This window comes from Dreissena polymorpha, chromosome 6 (assembly GCF_020536995.1).
Source record: "Dreissena polymorpha isolate Duluth1 chromosome 6, UMN_Dpol_1.0, whole genome shotgun sequence".
Lineage (NCBI taxonomy): Eukaryota > Metazoa > Mollusca > Bivalvia > Myida > Dreissenidae > Dreissena > Dreissena polymorpha.
The window spans coordinates 14,899,540-14,918,026 of NC_068360.1; the positions used below are offsets into that span (position 1 = coordinate 14,899,540).

General features: G+C 35.5%; 1 protein-coding gene across 1 annotated transcript; it reads right to left on the reverse strand.

Moving 5' to 3' along the window:
* Positions 1-263: 263 nt before the first annotated feature.
* Positions 264-16,413, reverse strand: LOC127835395 (dnaJ homolog subfamily C member 3-like). Its single transcript, XM_052361808.1, has 12 exons — positions 16,202-16,413; positions 15,844-15,951; positions 15,466-15,590; positions 14,545-14,624; positions 13,810-13,948; positions 12,522-12,703; positions 11,262-11,325; positions 10,905-11,066; positions 9,696-9,816; positions 7,145-7,277; positions 5,289-5,437; positions 264-3,758 (listed from the first exon to the last, which is right to left on the reverse strand). The coding sequence occupies exons 1-12, from the start codon at positions 16,284-16,286 to the stop codon at positions 3,610-3,612; spliced, it is 1,497 nt and encodes a 498-aa protein (XP_052217768.1). The 5' UTR covers positions 16,287-16,413; the 3' UTR covers positions 264-3,609.
* Positions 16,414-18,487: the final 2,074 nt, after the last annotated feature.

The following is an 18,487-nucleotide window of genomic DNA, read 5'->3' on the forward strand; positions in this document are numbered from 1 at the left end:
GGGTTATATTGGGAGTCACTCTGTCAATCAGTTAGTTAGTTTGTAGAGTTAACTTCTTCCATATTTCTCAAATGAATTAAGTGAAACTTAAAATATACCATCATTATAAAGTCTGGATGTGCAGGACACTTCATTTGCAGTGGTGCCAACTATCCTGAGTTTTGTGTAGATTGTGTATGCGTATTTTGCACACAAAAATGTATGAATGGTACTTTTTTATCTCCATCAAAATACGTGAGACACGAGGATAATAAGTAAACAAGTGGACTTACTTTTTTTTAATTAAATGTCTTTTATCTTTACATTTCATAATAAACATACAGAATAAAGTTAACAAATCTCTAAAAACCAAACTATACATGTGACCAAGCACTTGCAATTCAAGTATACATATTGATAATTTATCAAACAAGGGTCAAGCATAAAACTGGTGTTAATGATGTCGAAAATATTAAAATGATACAACAATTTCATGCTTAACCCTTCATATCTACTTTCACCCATCACAAATAAACTTTTTACCTCACAATCATATGGACTCTTATCTTAGGAAAAACATGTAAGCCAAAAATGATGTATACACTCACTCCACGGTAACAAACTTTGTGAAAATGAACAAGTAGATCATATAATAAAGAATTTAATTCACGAGTGATCATAGAAAAATACTGTATAACAGTGGACATATCAAGAATTTTCACTGTTTGAAACAGGGAATTGTTAGTTTAAATTCACTGATATTTCTCCATAAACCACCGGAAACCATGAAAAAATAATGTGTTAGTAATTAAAAACAAATGTTCCATTCTGAGCTCTTTACGAACACCCAAATATTTCTTTCAGGTATGAACAAACACAGTGTATCATGAAACGTGAATATATACATCATCATCTTTCATTCTAAAATTAATCGAAAGGCATACGTTAACAACAAAGTACATAAATGAGACCAGCACAACATGAATTGTGTGTGTAGAAGATGGACAGTAAAAAGAAAACATTAAACTGAAGAGTGCTTGCCAAAACATATTTCTTGTCCAACACATTAAATTCAAAAACAACAAGGGCTGTTTGTAAAACATGCATACCACCCATATGGGCTGTCAGTTGTAGTGGCAGCCATTGTGTGAATACCTTTTTTGTCACTGTGACCTTGACCTTTTACCTAGTGACTTATATCAATAGGGGTCATCTGCCAGTCATGATCAATGTACCTATGAAGATTCATGATCCTAGGCGTAAGCTTTCTTGTGATATCATCCGGAAACCATTTTACTGTGTCAAGTCAACGTGACCTTGACCTTTGATCTAGTGACCTGAAAATCAATAGGAGTTATCTGCGAGTCATGGTCTATGTACAGACTAAGTTTCATGATCCTAGGCATAAGCGTTCTCAAGTTATCATCCGGAAACCATTTTACTGGTTCGAGTCACAGTGACCTTGACCTTTGACCTAGTGACCTGAAAATCAATAGGGTCATCTGCGAGTCATGATCAAAGTACATATTAAGTTTCATGATCCTAGACATTAGCGTTCTTGAGTTATCTTCCGGAAACCATTTTACTGTGTCGAGTCATTGTGACCTTGACCTTTGACCTAGTGACCTGAAAATCAATAGGGGTCATCTGCGAGTCATGATCAATGAACATAAGTTTCATGATCCTAGGCGTAAGCATTCATGAGTTATCATCGGGAAACCATTCGGTGGACGGACGGACAGACCAATCTACCGACATGAGCAAAACAATTTACCCCCTCTTCTTTGAAGGGGGGCATAAAAATACTGGCAGATTCCAAAATATTTGATTTTCTACTAATTTTTAACAGTTTGATTTTTAACAAACAACAACAATAAACAAATGATAGCTTAATGTTCTTAAACTCCCTTAATGCATTTGAATTTCCTTATTTCAATTTTCACCAATGATAAAAAATAATAAAAACTCCATGACACCAGAGTTGGATTACTAACTGTCGATGCAAAAACTTCAATTTTACCTCAGGTATATTTCACATGCAATTTCTTGCATAGAATGATACAATTAAATCAATCGTACATAACTTATATATATGCATATATCATATATCATTTATCATAAAAACACTTGTAAACCACTTTAGATTTGAGTAGCAAGTTATTTCCATACTTCAAACAAGTATTCCAATCATTTTTATGAAAATAATTAATAACATATTTGTTATAAAGTAAGTTAGAATAATTCTTATTCCTCAAATAAGACTAGATTGGTTGCACTAATATGTAAATAGCATATGTATTACATATTACATATTGGACGCATTACAGGTTATAAGTTTTAAATTTATTTATCAAATATATTTGAGTTATAGTAGTAACAACAGAGTTGTACTAAATTGTTCCCACACTTCAAAATAGGCTCAACAAACAATGTTGTGTGTTCTTAAACATTTACAATTGTTTGAGACAGTACAAATACTTGTGAAAATTGTATGGGTATTCTAGCGAAGAAAAACAACACAAAATAACCTAGCCTGGCTATTCTGATGGTTTGGAATTCATAGTTAATACATGAAAGTCAATGAAAACTAAGAACATTACTTATCAAAGTACATTCATTGCCATAATTTCATATAAATTATTAATGTAAAGACAACAATAACAAGAACGTCATTTGAAAAAAGTGTACATGATATGGAAATACTGACTTCATTGCTTCAAGTGAATGCTGCATTATGATTTGAAAATTACTTCACTTGACCTGCTTTTTATGTACCATGAACTCACAACATATGCAAATTAAAACATAAATATTCATAACCGTACTACTTTTTGCTAAAATAGTTATCAAGTCACATATGCACAAATCTGAGCTTTTTTCATTCCTAGATAGCGTAAGACGTCATTGTTTTACACAATTATCAATGAGATTGCGTTTGATAAAAAATGAAATGAAAAGACTATGCCTTCTAATAATTGAATTGCATTTTTTTGCATTTAATAGGTGCATGAATACAAGGACAAATTATGCCGAATGTATCCATTAACGCTGTCTGTGTTTATGCAAATGTAAATCAGATATAGATCTTTCACACGCAGTCAGAACTTTTGACATGCGTAGGTTAATTTCAACTTTGTAAAATGCATAAGTATCGTAACATACAATACTTGAGCTTAATAATTTGTTAGAACTTTGAAGATGAACTATTTAAAATAACTACAAATAGCCTCTTTGTTGGCAGATTTGCATCACTGTAATGGAATGCAACCCGAAATTTAAGGGGAAAAAAGGACCAGGACAGATAGTTGAGATGCCAGCATTTTTAAGACTATAATGCAATCTGCATTGCAAGATGTATACATGCCTATCTAGGAATAAGTTGCACATTATTGATAAATTTTAGAGGCAAAAAATAAATTATAAAACATGTCTGTGTAATGTAAATAATCAACTTAACATTCTTTATCAAATTGCAAAACTTTCTACAGAACTCAAAACATTTTTCCAAATTGTAAAAACTATAGTATCACATATATAGTTAGCAGGCATTAGCGCTGGTATCAGACAAATCTCTCTGAGTAACAGATGAAGTGAACACTTAATATCACAGATAGACCACTGGCGGCGGGCTCAGTTGAAGTGAAATTTGAAGTTGAATCCTTGGCCCCCGTGCCCAAAGGGATTGAATCCCTGCCCAAATGGATTGCCGCCCCAGTTCCCTTGTTGTTGTTGTTCAGGGTCTAAGGGATCTTCGCCATTGTCATACTTTGAACGCTTTTCTGAAATAAATAAAATGTATATGATCAGCATTCTGGACAAACAGGGCTAAATGAATGTGCTTAAAGCATTGTCCCTGATTAGCCTGTTTGTCAGAAACACAATGCCCCCTATTGCGCCGCTTTGAAATAAATTTCAATATATCATTTGGCAGGTTTAGAAGTTATCTCCCTTTTAAAACGTATAACTTCCCTTGGATTGTATTTTTTGACCTTTGACCTTGAAGGATGACCTTGACCTTTTACCTCGCAAAATTTGCAGCTTCATGAGATACACATGCATGCCAGATATCAAGTTACTATCTTCAATATTCAAAAAGTTATGACCAAACTTTAATGAAGGTTAAAGTTTTGGTTGAAGTTTTGGGACACACACATACAATGACAGACAGGCCAAAAACAATATGCCCCCGATCTTAACAAAGGTTAAAGTTTTGGGACACACACAAACAATGACAGACAAACAGGAAAAAAAACAATATGCACCCAATCTTTCGATCCGGGGGCATAAAAAGGTAATTAATAGGAGGAGCAAAGACCCTACAGTGCTCACCTGATACCCAAAGGAATAAAACTGTTATGAGCAGGTACTGATCACTAGACTTATAAGGAACATCGGGCAGCCATGTTTTTGAACAAACATCACAATTATTATCAAACTCAGCCCTGATTCAATAACAACATAATATTTGTTAATGTTCTGAGCAAGTTTGATGATGAGTAAGTAAAAGATGTGACTCCTTCAAGAGTTCATATGGTTTCACTGTAGCCACATTCTAAATACTGCTTAACCTACTGGTCGCAATGTCTTTCAATAAACCAAGACCATGTACATCTCAATACAGAGAAATCATCAAAACAAATGTTCTGAAAGTGTTTCATGAAGATTTTGCATAAACATGTGAGTTCTAGTGTTTACTAGAGTTTTTGTTAATTAGACCAAGTGAACTTGATTTTGACCTCCACATGACTCAGTTCTGAATTAGTCCAAGATATTATTTGGACAATTACAATATATCATGACCAAGTTTCATGAAGATTTGTCAATTAATGTTGCCTCTGGAGTCTCAAAAGCTTTTGATCAGACCCAGTGTTCGACAGCATGTGACCCAGTCTTTTTATTATAATAGTTTATTGAAGATTGGGCAACAAATATGACCTGTAGTGTGAAAACAAGCTTTTTATTAATGAGACCTAGGCATCTTGAATTTGACCCCTAATGACCAAGTTTTTGAAGGACAAACTTTCTTAACATGTTTCTCAAAGATTGGCCTTTGGAGTATTAAAGATTTGTCTTAATTTAACCGGTGAACTAGTTTTTGACTCAAAGAAACCCAGTATTTAACTTTGGCAAGATATCATTGGGACAAATCTACTAAACATGTTTCATGAAGATTGGGCAATAAATGTGGCATCTAGTGTGCAGCTTTTTCATTTCATTTATCTAGTGACCTTGTTTTTAAACCAGCAGGACCTTGTTTTAAAGTTCTGTTCTGACCTAGTTTCATGAAGATTTAGGTGTTCAATCAATACCTGGATCTGAGAGCACTTCCTTGGCGGCTGCAATGTCCATAAACATTTTGCCTGCATGTTTCTTCTCCTCCTCGTCCTGGAACTTGTCAGGATGCCACTGAATGGCCAGCTTCCTGTACGCCTTCTCTATCTGCTTCTTCTTGGCACTCCTGTGTCATGACGCAAAACTGGGCTTAATGCATGTGCGTGAAGTGTCATCCCAGATTAGCCTGTGCAGTCCACACAGGCTAATCAATACATCTTGGACGACACTTTTCGCTATTTGAATAGAATTTTTAGTAACACAAGGTCTCTTCTAAATGAGAAATCTGATTAGTTTGAAATTGATGTCTGTAATTAGCCTATGCAGACTGCACCGGCAATTGTGGGCTGACACTTCACTCACATGCATAAATCCCAGTTATGACTAAAAAGAAGCGTGTAGTAAATTGACTCATTTGCTTAATACCGATTGAATTATTATTTTTTTCTTATTTGAGCTCCGTCCTCAGACGCTCATTGCATGTGTGTAACGCATCCAAGATTAGCAGTCTGCAAATGTGTCTTGTTCTGACAAAACTGGGCATAATGCGTGTGCCTAAAGTGCCGTCCCAGATTAGCCTGTGCAGTCTGCACAGGCTAATCAGGGACGACACTTTCCGCTTAAACTTGATTTTCGGTAAGAAGGCACTTCCTTCAAACTAAAAATACCATAAAAGCGGAAAGTGTCGTCCCTGATTAGCCTGTGTGGACTGCACAGGCTAAGCTGGGACGGCACTTTACGCAAATGCATTAAGCCCAGTTTTATCAGAACCAGACACAAATGCTATCAGAGCAACACTTTCAGCTTGCATGGAATGTTTTCATTTATAGAAAGTCTCTTCATAACGATAAATCCAGTTTAAGCAGAAAGGGTCGTCCCTTATTGGCCTGTGCAGACTAAATCATAGGGACTTCTACAATATTCAGGCTAAATGTACTTAAGGGACTTATTTGATTAATAACCTTTCAATATATTAAAGGGACTCGTTTGATTAATACCCATTCAATGACATATACATACTTATTTGAGATGTACAGGTTAAGTAAATTAAATATATTAAAGGCACTTATTTAATTCATTCAAGTTCAATATATTAAAGGCACTTATTTGATTCATTCAAGTTCAATATATTAAAGGCACTTATTTGATTCATTTAGGTTCAATATATTAAAGGGACTTATTTGATTCATTCAAGTTCAATATATAAAAGGCACTAATTTGATTTATTCAAGTTCAATATATTAAAGGCACTTATTTGATTCATTCAAGTTCAATATATTAAAGGCACTTATTTGATTCATTTAGGTTCAATATATTAAAGGGACTAATTTGATTCATTAAAGTTCAATATTTTAAAGAGACGTATTTGATTCATTCAGGTTCAATATATTAAAGGCACTTATTTGATTCATTCAAGTTCAATATATTAAAGGGACGTATTTGATTCATTCAGGTTCAATATATCAAAGGGACGTATTTGATTCATGCAGGTGCAATATATTAAAGGCACTTTTTGATTTATTCAAGTTCAATATATTAAAGGGACGTATTTGATTCATGCAGGTGCAATATATTGAATGGACTCATTTGATAAATATCAGTTCAAGAAATTATATAGACTAATTTGAAAAACACAGGTTCATTCTTACAGGTTCAATTTATAAAAGGGACTTACATGATTAATACAGGCTTAAAGTTTTAAGTTAATTATTCAGGTTTTTAATCTCACTATCAAAACTCCTTGTAAACTGTCTCATAAATATCCTTCACACAAAAAGTCGGTCAGCACAAAAACAACTCAAAGCTGATTTTGAGCATGCATTCAGTATGGTACCTTGGTACTCCTAATATCTTATAATAGTCTCTCTTTTTGGAATTCTTGAGCAATTTTTGAGCACGCTCCACCCCCTCCCTGGCTCGCCGGTTTTCTTGATCTATATTCATGGCACTTTGGAACTGTTTAATAGCTGCAAATAAACAAATCATACACATTCATATAAGCCTTATTCTGGGAACACAGGGCTTTATGCCTGTACATACATATAGAATATAATGTGTGTTTTGGATTAAGATCAAGTTTATCATGCGAGGCTTAGAACCATGTAAGCGCGAGGCTTGCCGAGCGTTACCATGGTTCGAGACGAGTATGATAAACTTGATCCTTATCCAAAACTCACATAATATTCTACTTATCCTATTATTTTTTCCCTTTTTCCATAAAATTTTTTTGACGATTTTATCTTTCCGTAGTTGACAAAAACATATTATCCAATTTTTGGAAAAACCCAAATCTGATCTAAAAATAGCGATAGTATAAAGCTTAAGTTTATATGATCGTTGTTATACCAACGATTTTCATCTGGTAATAGGATAAAGTGTTGTCCCTGATTAGCTTGTGCAGTCAGGGACACCACTTTTTGCTTGCATGGGCTTTTTTTGTTTAGAGGTAGGCTTTTCTTTAAAAAAATCCAGATCTGACAGAAATTGTTGTTCCTGAATAGCCTGTGAAGACGGCACAAGCTAATCTGGTACAACAATTAATGCAATTATATAAAGCCGAGTTTTCCAACAATGCTAAAATACCATTCACAAGAATGTACTCTTGATAACAAGTCATTAAAACAAGAGCACCGCCTTGCGGGTGCAGACCGCGCATCCATTTTTCTTTTTAAAGGTGTAGGGACCTATCTCAATTTCAATCACAAAGGATGGAGGGGTGGAGTGGAGAGGGGTGTATAGTGTGGGGGTGTGGTCATTTATTACATTATCTTCCAAAAATGCAAACAAATGGGGGGTATTCTTGGGAGGGATGGTTGGACAGTATTTCAAAAATAAAATAGTAAAAATAAATATTTGTGTTTTTTAACCATGTTTGAAAAAAACAAGAGATGTGTTTGTCAGAAACACAATGCCCCCTATTGTGCCACTTTGATTTATTTTTTTTACCTTTGACCTTGAAGGATGACCTTGACCTTGAACTTCCATCACTCAAAATGTGCAGCTTTATGAGAAGGCCGCTTTGAAATATTATTTTTTGACCTTTGACCTTGAAGGATGACCCAAACCCTGAAGGATGACCTTGAACTTTCACCACTCAAAATGTGCAGCTTCATGATAACGCCGCTTTGAAATTATTATTTTTTTGACCTTTGACCTTGAAGGATGACCTTGACCTTGAAGAATGAACTTGACCTTGAACTTCAAACACTCAATATGTGCAGCTTCATGAGAACGCCGCTTTGATTTTTTTTTGACCTTTGACATTGAAGGATGACCTTGACCCTGAACTTCCACCACTCAAAATGTGCAGCTTCATGAGAACGCAGCTTTGATTTTTTTACATTTTTTTTTTACTTTGAAGGATGACCTTGACCTTAAACTTCCACCACTCAAAATGTGCAGCTTCATGATAACGCCAGTTCGATTTTTTTAATATTTTGTTTGACCTTTGACCTTGAAGGATGACCTTGTTCTTGAAGGATGACCTTGACCTTGAACCTACACCACTAAAAATGTGCAGCTTCATGATAATGCCGCTTTGAAATTTTTTTATTTCTTTTTTGACCTTTGACCTTGAAGGATGATCTTAACCTTGAAGGATGACCTTGAACTTCCACCACTCAAAATGTGCAGCTTCATGAGAACGCCCCTTTGAATTTTTTTTTTGATCTTGAAGGATGACCTTGATCTTGAACTTCCACCACTCGAAATGTGCAGCTCCATGAGATACACATGCATGCCAAATATCAAGTTGCTATCATCAATATTGCAAAAGTTATAACCAAGGTGCAAGTTTTGGGACAGACACACAGACAGACACACACAATGACAGACAGACAGGCCAAAAACAATATACCCCCGATCTATCAAACCAGGGGCATTAAAAACTCACCAAAATCAATAAGCCTTAAGCCATTCAAGCCACTGTTTAACCCTTTGCCTGCTGGGAAATTTGTCATCTGCTAAAATGTTGTCTGCTGAATGTCTAAATTTTGCATTTTCTTCGATTTTTTTCAAAGAATACTATCAGAATAGCAAACAGTTTGGATCCTGAAGAGACGCCACGTTCTGTGGTGTCTCATCTGGATCCAAACGGTTTGCAAAGGCCTTTATAAATTCGGTTCCAGCGCTGAAAGGGTTAACACTGAATTGCTCACCTGGCATTATAAACTCTCATAGCAAAATCAGGATTTAATCATTTTCCTTATTTACGCACACGGTGGTAAGTGCACATGTTTACACGTTTGTTGATATTAAAACTGTAAGGTTTTCAGGTGTTTCATAAAAGTGGGCTTTTCCCATTGTCTTCGTCTTAAGACAATATTTTAATTCTGGACAGCCTGATGGAAATACTTGTTTAGGGAAAGATCTGAATCAATAACTACCTTCATCGTAGTTTTCGTTGGCTATATGTGCCTCGGCTCTGTCACACATTGCGTTGTAGTTTTCTGGATCCATATCTAAGACTTCATTGCACGCTTTGATTGCATCACTCCCATGGCCCCCCTGAAAACATCAATAGAGTTACATGACTTCAAATCAAACAGTAGCAACAAATATATCCCCCACCTGAAACAGGATGTCGTAACATGAAGCAATTTGTAACAAACCAAGGGGTCGGCTGAGCAGGCAATTTCAGCAAAAATATCACCACCAGTAAGCTAACTTTCCATTGTTTAAAAAGCTGGGAGAATTTCATTTCATTCTCATTTTCAAGTAAATAAATTACTTAAAAAAACCTGTAAGGTAACCTTCCATTAAAATTCCAGCAAACACAAGTCATTTCTTTGAACCAATTTAAAATCCAATTTAGCTAATGGAGTAAAATGTCTGATATTTTTCACACATCACATCCTCTATCAAAAGGGCAACAGATCAGGGTGGTCTTATTGTTTTTAAACTATTTTCCAATAGAAAATTTACTAATTGTTACAGTTTAAGTTAAGTCTTCATTACTTTGTCAAAAACTAATTGACAAATGGTTTTGAGCGAAAAAACAATTTGTTACATAAAGCTTGTACTTAAAACGTCTTGATATGGAATCTTATCTCCTGCCCTGTATCAAGCTTATATATTTATGCATTATTGACTGTACATGCATTCTCCTGATATAGGAGCATTGATTGATGCCTTTTGAAATGGCAACGTGTTACATGCTTAAAGCTTAAACTCTACAGAAATTGGCCCCCCAAGTCTCATTCACAACAAAAACCTTTTATGTCATAAAGACACCATTGATTAATGGAGAAAACAGCTTGCAGATGTTTGAGGCAACGGTTAATTTATGTTAAAGTTTGTATTCAATACTTTAAAATCATAGACAAATGAGACTAATTACATATTATCTAACCAAAAAACATCATATCTTGATTTCTCCTCCCTTTACTTAATCCAAATTGAAGAAGAAGTGACTTCACCCTAAAATTTGACCCTTGCCTGTTTCTGCCCATGTACAATAAGTAGTTTGCCAACAGCGAAAACTAACAAAAGATGCCAAGCTCTAACTAGAAAACTATACACTATAAAAACTAACCATAAATCAATAACTCAATAAATAGCTCAAGCTCATCAAACTTGTTGCACTCAGCACCTACCTTAGCAAGACAGTGACATATATGAGACTTGGCCGTGTGCACGAATGAGTAACCCTTGGGCTCGGTTTTCAAGATGGCGCGGGCCTTGGCCACACAGTCGTCCCACTGTTCAGCGTTGGAGTGTTCCTGTGACTCTTTAAGCTGCTTGGCAAGCTTCTTCACCTTAAATATATATAAAAAAATACATCCAATTGTTACTTTGCTGACCTATATGCTTTGTATGTTTTTGATAACCGTAGATGTATTTCAAATGTTTTATTTGATCTCTGATTGAATTAATTAGTTATTTCTCATATTGTATATGTACTTGTTTGCAATCTTGAACTTAAATGTGATGAACACAACAAGTTTCTTTACCTTCTTGTAGAACGGGAAACACTCCTTGTGGTCCGGGTCCAGCTTTAGGCACTCCTTGATTTGACTGAAATACAGAGAGGGGGAATTAGGAACAAGTTTGACTTGACTGAAAGACAGAGGGGGAATTAAAACAAGTTATGACTTGTTTGACATACAGATGGGATGGGACAAGGTTTTACTTAGACTGAACTAGTGACATTTGCAAATTAGGAACAGGTTTGACGTGTCTGAAATACAGTTGGGTGAATAAGGACAAAGTATGACTTGACTGAAATACAAACAGGTGAATTTGGAGCAAAACTGACAAACAGAGTGGTGAAGAAGGACCAAGTTTTATTGGAATGAAAAAAACAAATTTGTGAATTAATACCAAGTTTAACTTGACTGAAATACAGAGGGGGGATAAGGACCAGGCTTGTCTTGACTGAACTAGAATGTGATGAATTAGGACCAGGTTTGACATGACTGAAATACAAAAGGGTGAATTAGGGCCAGGTTTGACTTGACTGAAATACAAAGTCTCGAATAAGGACCAAGTTTGACATCACTGGAATACTAAGGGATGAATAATGACCTGTTTTGACTTGACTGAAATATAGATGAGATAATTATGACCAGGTTTGACTTTACTGAAGTGATGAGGGGATAAAGGTGACCAGATTTGACTTAATTAAAATACAGGAGAGTTTGAATTGACTGAAGTGAAGATGGTTGAATAGTGACAATGTTTCATTTGACTGAAATGAAGAGGGGTGAATTAGAACCAGGTATGACTTGACTGAATCTCAGAGGGTCACGTTCAGGATCATGATTTCTATGGATAACTGACTTAATGACAATAAAGACATATTTGGCATTGATCAGAATGCATTTGATCTGGGCTTTGAAAACCTGAGCTTAACACATGAGTGTAAAGCGTCGTCCCAGAAAAACCTCTGCAGTCTGCACAGTCCAGGGACTCCCAGCAGATAAGCCAATGCAGTATACACAGGCTAATCAGGGACAACACTTCCTGCTTTTAGGTATTTTTGTTTCAAGGTAGTCTATTCTTGAGTTGAAAGTGTCAACCCTGATAAACCTGTGCAGATTTCACAGGCTAATCTGGGACGACAATTTACACACATGCATTAAGCCCCCGTTTTGCCAGGGTGAGACTTATATAGTGTAGCAAAACATTTCTTTCTACAATTTTTCAAATCTAAAGCCAAAGGACTATACCATAAAGAGAAGTAAGAGCCCTTTTACAGACTGTTGACTTACTTCAAAGACTCATCTGCATCTCCCATCTCGTAATAGAGATTCGCGAGTTTGAAAAAACCCGGCGTGTTGTCGTTACGCAGCTTTGTGGTTGGCCGGATGTCGTTGGCGGCCTTAAACAAGTCTCCCTGAGCTATAAAGCACTCTGCACGAAGTTCACGCAACTCTGGGTCCCACGGACAGAGCTGAACAAAAAGAAATGCTGTTAAAAAATACTGATTTTTCCTTTTTTTGCAAACCTCCTACATACTACTAAACATGAGTAAGATTTCAATGTAATTTTAGTTGTGTTCCAGTGTTTGTTTCTCAGCTATTTGTAGACTGCAAAAAAACATTGAGTTGTGAGAATGAGCATTGCAACATTGTAATATCAACAGCGATTTTCCTTGTCCAATTGGGAAAAGTACCCGTACCGGTCCAATTGGGAAAAATCGAGTCGTGAAAACCTCAAAATTGGGAAAAATCGAGTCGTGAAAACCTCAAATTGGGAAATTGGTGTATTTGATTTTTCGCTCCCAAACACTTTAAAATTGATAACCAAGTGTTTTCAAGCTGTCAATATTATATAAACCTAGGTTCAAGCTATAGAGCTGCAAAGGGAAACTAACTAAATGTTGCTTTAAAAAAAAAAAAAAAAAAAAAAATTTTTATTTATTTATTTTTTTTTTTAACTTTAATTGGGAATTTAAGGACAGCAATTGGGAAATTTGTATTTTTTTCGTCATTGGGAAAGTGCCGTTTACCGGTACTTTATAACGAAGGAGGAAAATCGCTGATCAATGTGTGTGATTCAATAACATTAAAGATTTTTTTTACTTTCCTTGCACATATTTAATGCAGATATTTTTATTTTAACAACAATTCTAAATAATCAGAGACTAAAATGTAAGCATGAACAAATTAAGTCAAGACAAAACTTGCCTAACACTAGAAATTGTGCATTGAATTTAATATATCAACAAGCAAATTCGTTGAATTGATATCCCCCGCCAATATGCTTCTGGACACAAAAGCGTCATATTTGACATGCAAAAAAGCATTTTTTCAAGATACATAGGGCCATAACACCATTATTAACAGATTGTGAACCATGACAATTGGCCTGCATCATCCTCTTATCCATATATGTACTCATACCATGTTTTAATGAAATCCGCCAAAGCACTTCCAAGATATGGCTCCAGACTGATGGACAGAAAGCGGACGGACAACGCCAAAACAATATACCTCCGCCTATGGCGGGGGATAATAAAAATCATACAATGAATAAAACAACTATTTGAACACTTACATCAATTGCTTTAGAAAGTAGGATGATAGCTCCCTGGTAATCATGGTTCTGGTACAACATTTTCGCCTGCTCTATCTCCCCACGGAGAGGGGCTATCTGGTGCAGATACTCCACCACCTCCATGTTGTTCGGATCATTGGCAGTGCTGAAATGCAAGTATAATTATAGACTTGCTCTGGGAAAACTGGGCTTAATGCATGTGCCAAAAGTGTTGTCCCATATTAGCCAGTGCAGTCTGCACAGGCTTATCAGGGACAACACTATCCGCTTTTATGTTGTATTTTGTTTCAACCCTTCACCACTATGATACGCACTCTTACACCTTTGTAGTCCCACAGAAAATTAACTACGATTTAAGAACTTTCTTTTTAGATACAAGTTTAAAAGGCTTCATGTCCAACTCTCAGATACTGATATGCAGTTAACAGCATAAAGTCTGAACAGACTGCGAGTTCTAAGCAAGCAGAAATTGTTTTAAATTGCATAGTATTTTGCTAAACTGTATGCTAAGAAACATTTGCTGAGAATTGAACTAGTATGCACGAACAAAATAACACTGGTCTTTAGTATTTTAACCCCTGAAAATGTTATCTAACCCCTGAAGTTTTCAAGCATGGGGTCATTGGACTAATGGTATTGAAAATCTATTGAAATCCCCGAGATTGTTAGCAAAGAAAATTAGAAATTCAAAAGTGAAATATACATGTTATGTAGTATGAAACTCTGTTTAAACAACTTACTATTTCTTGGAAATCGCTCATTGCTTCATCTAGATTTCCCTGCTTTAGATAAACGTTCCCTCTCTGTGTAAGTGCCTATCAAGAATAAATTATCAACATATAAACACCATCGGTTTAAAAAAAAGAAATTAATATGGCTGCACACCACTGTGTTTTTTGTTTTCTTAAATTCCGTATAATGAAACTATATACATTTGCCAAACTCACTTTTCAACAGATGAACAAATAAAATAAATGACAGCATGCATTACAAATGGTTGCATTGATAAACATCATACATAAATATGTTTTTAGAATTTATGATGCAATGTTCCAATATTTCATTACAAAAGTTCAAATGTGTTCGTTATGAGTCATTTGTTGTCATAAGCAATCTATTAATGACCTGTTGCTAATCGCGGTGGTTGAGTGGATATGGTGTGCGCCTAGCAATCAGGAAGACATGGGTTAAAGACCCACAGAGGGATTGTTCTACAGATCTCCCTCAAAGACATGAAGTACTGGTTCAACCCAGGCCCTAGACTCTTTGTTTAGTGAAAGAGTGTGGATGCTCCAGAGGAGCCCTGCACTTAATGGGAAGAAGACGTTGAAGACAAAGTGTACAGACCATATAGCATTCAACACCTGGTATGTAGTTGGTACCATTTTACCATTAACCAGAGATACGTATTTTGACGCATTTGTTGTCCCTTAGAAAGTTACATTTAATTAAAGACCTTTCTTACTAGATTCAAGATTGAAAGGCTTCATTTTCAACCCTTAGATACAGATGAGCAGCAAACAGCATAAAGCCTGAACAGACTGCAAGTTACTGGCAGGCTGTTCTGGTTTGAGGCAGTGGCTGGTTGCAAAAGCCATTTATACTTTGCTGCTTATGGAGGAAAGGGTTAGGTCAAATATATATTTCATATTTTACCGCCACAAAATTTGGCCGCAGCTCAATACTTTTATCGAGATCTGGTAATGCTGACTTTGATTTCCCAAGAGCTAAGTACACTGTTGCTCTTCTGAAGTATGTCAAATAATTGTAAGGATCCTTGTCTGAAAGAAAAAAGTATTACTTTACTTTGAAAAATGCGCTAACTCTGCTTATTAGTACATTTTTTCAATATATTTACCTATGTGCTTATACATAATATTATAACCTTTAACAACATGATTTTAACTAAATGTAACAAGAATGATAAAATTTATATTTAGGTGTTTTGATATTTTAACTGGATAATGTAATTTTTGTGATGTAAACAAATTAATATTGAGAGCATCTTTAAGCTTAATCTTTATTTCAACCTACCAACTGCCAAATCAAAATGTGATAATGCTTCAAGAAGATTTCCCTGTGCTAACATATCACGCCCCATGTCAAGGTGTTTACTGGCTTCAGCATGGTCTGCCAATATGCCTACAAGGTAAAACAATATATATCTACCACAGACACCTTGTAAGCTACTGTTGTATGGCACTGAGATAGAAACGAACTTCACCAATAGGTTAACTTAAGTAACTCATATTTTCATGATTTACAGTTAAGTTTAGACTAATACTAATAGCTATTAAATTGGCACTCTTCTGGCGTTTTGACTTTTGGCAACTTGACAGTTGACCTGTGAATATACAAAAAATTAAATAAAATTGAAAGTAGAAAATATTACCTTCAATTAAAATATCCAACGACAATGAAATAAATGCAAGTGATTTAAACACTTGTTTTAAATTGAATGATTCTTTGGAAATCATTGTTTTATTTCAATAACATGACAGACACAATGTTACAACTTTTAGCGAATTTTCGTGTATTCTGCGTGTATTTAATCGTGGGTTATCCCGATTGGCTAAATTCAACTTCCGGGTCAGAGTGACTGGTTACACTTGCGGTTACCGTACACTAAATTGAAAAGGACACGTTGCATATTTCGGTACAACAAAACAATGTGCAACGTTGTGAAACATTAAAACTGCCTGCTTTTAGTCAGATAAAAAATACCGCAACAGCAGAATAGTATAGATTACACGACTATGCTCAAAGTTTTATCTTACAATTGCTTTCACACTGCATACATTAAATAAATCTGTTAATATAACTGGATGGAAATGATCAATACTATCGCCGTTTGAATGCCATGCTTTGTTGCAATTTTCAATATGTCGTCATGAATTTTAGTTAAGTTAAGTAACATGCTCTTGGATAAAATGTTCAGCAAAAGCCATCATTGGAAAATAGACTCCTCTAACTTCCTTTCATAGAAAATCGTGTGGCTTAAAAGTTATATTGTTAGAGCTCATTATTTACATAAGTGTGACTTTGATCTTTAAAATTAACGCCATAGTTTAAGTATTTATTTGACCCATCAACCGATGCACGCCTATTTAATCCTTGTGTACTACAACGAAGTGACCATAGTGCGGCGACTTTTTATTAGCTTCATTCCACAAATTGAGAACCCCCCCCCCCAGCTATAAACCATCAAGACAGCTAAGAGAAAACGTTAATAGATAAACATAAGAAATTTCATGACAGATAAATTAAATGAGTGGAATACCCCGTGTGAGCAACAAATAAAGACAAGACAGCGTTTTTTAAGGATTGACCATTGAGTCAGTTTCGTTCGATTGGACATTGTCGGTTCGGGTACTACTTAAATGTACCCCGGGTACTATTGAGTGTACTTAAATGAACCTCGGGTACGGAAAATATATCAACACGTACCCGGCAAAATTTGACTGCATCCGAGTTTTATTCCTGCCAAAAATCCTATGTCGTAAAACGCGTTACTGAATATGAAACATAATTCACATCGAAAAAACCTGCCTCAACACCCTGCTTGTAGTATTAGTTTCGATAATATAGAGGTCATAGACAACAATTTTGACATAAAAATGACCATAATTATTTGACCAAAAAATCCGACAACAACTAATTTAGAATTTTCTTGTACGTTTAAGCATCTTTACCGTACCCGGGGTACATTTAATTATACTTAAAAGTACCCGGGGTACATTTAAGAAGTACCCGAGCCGACAATGACCAATTGAGCCTCAGTTTCATGAAAACTGGAAAAAGTCAACCAACCGGCCATACTTCTTCTGGATCTTTCTTAACAGTCGTTTCAGACCTCATTTAGACCTCATTTTGATAGTTAAACACTTAAACTGTCTTACATGTTAATTTTAATAGTTAATACGTCGTGGATGAATATAAAATTCAACAAAATATTTTGGAAAATATAATAATTAAACATTTTCGAGCTATGTACAAAGGGTAGATAAATAATTAATATAAATCTCACATATATCTTTTCTTTTTATAGTCAAAATCTTTAAAAAAAATCACATAAAATAAAGAGCAACAAATGCATTTTGTAGTAGATTGTATTGACTTAAATCAGACATCAGCTGTACGGGTTTTCATTCTTGCCCTCAACCATCCGGTTATGGAATTCTCTTCCATCGCCCGCACGAAACGCCACTACGGTAACTGCATTCAAACATAAACTCACAAAGACAAAGCACAAGATCGCCAAATCTTTATAATATCGGCTATCGAGCAGCGCAGATCCACCACTGCCGACTACGTCTAGGTTGTAGCACATTACACTATGAGTAACACAGTAGAAACATCACTAATGGTCCTTTTTGCTCTTCTGGTTCAGAAGAAACGCCATCCCACTATTTATTGCAGTGCCCAAATTTTGATAACTTACGTTATTCTTTCTTTTCAAATCTACCATGCCCATTGACGCTAAACAATCTATTATTTGGTGATGATCGGCTATAACCTGAACACAACACATACACACATGTATATATTTCAGCGTGCCCTAGGCTTCATTGCAGCATCAAAACGCTTTAACATATAGACAGTGGTTTGGATAGACTCCCATCCCCCCCCCCCCGATCCTGAATAAGTTTGTGCTAATACGAACTTTTTTATATACTAA

Excerpts from the sequence above, each read along its gene's own strand:
- LOC127835395 (XM_052361808.1), bottom strand. The coding sequence starts at position 16,286 with ATGATTTCCAAAGAATCATTCAATTTAAAACAAGTGTTTAAATCACTT. Across the intron at positions 13,949-14,544 it reads GATTTCCAAGAAATAGTAAG|CAATGATCCGAACAACATGG; the intron begins TTGTTTAAACAG and ends TTTCAGCACTGC. Across the intron at positions 11,326-12,521 it reads GATGCAGATGAGTCTTTGAA|TCAAATCAAGGAGTGCCTAA; the intron begins GTAAGTCAACAG and ends TCTGTATTTCAG.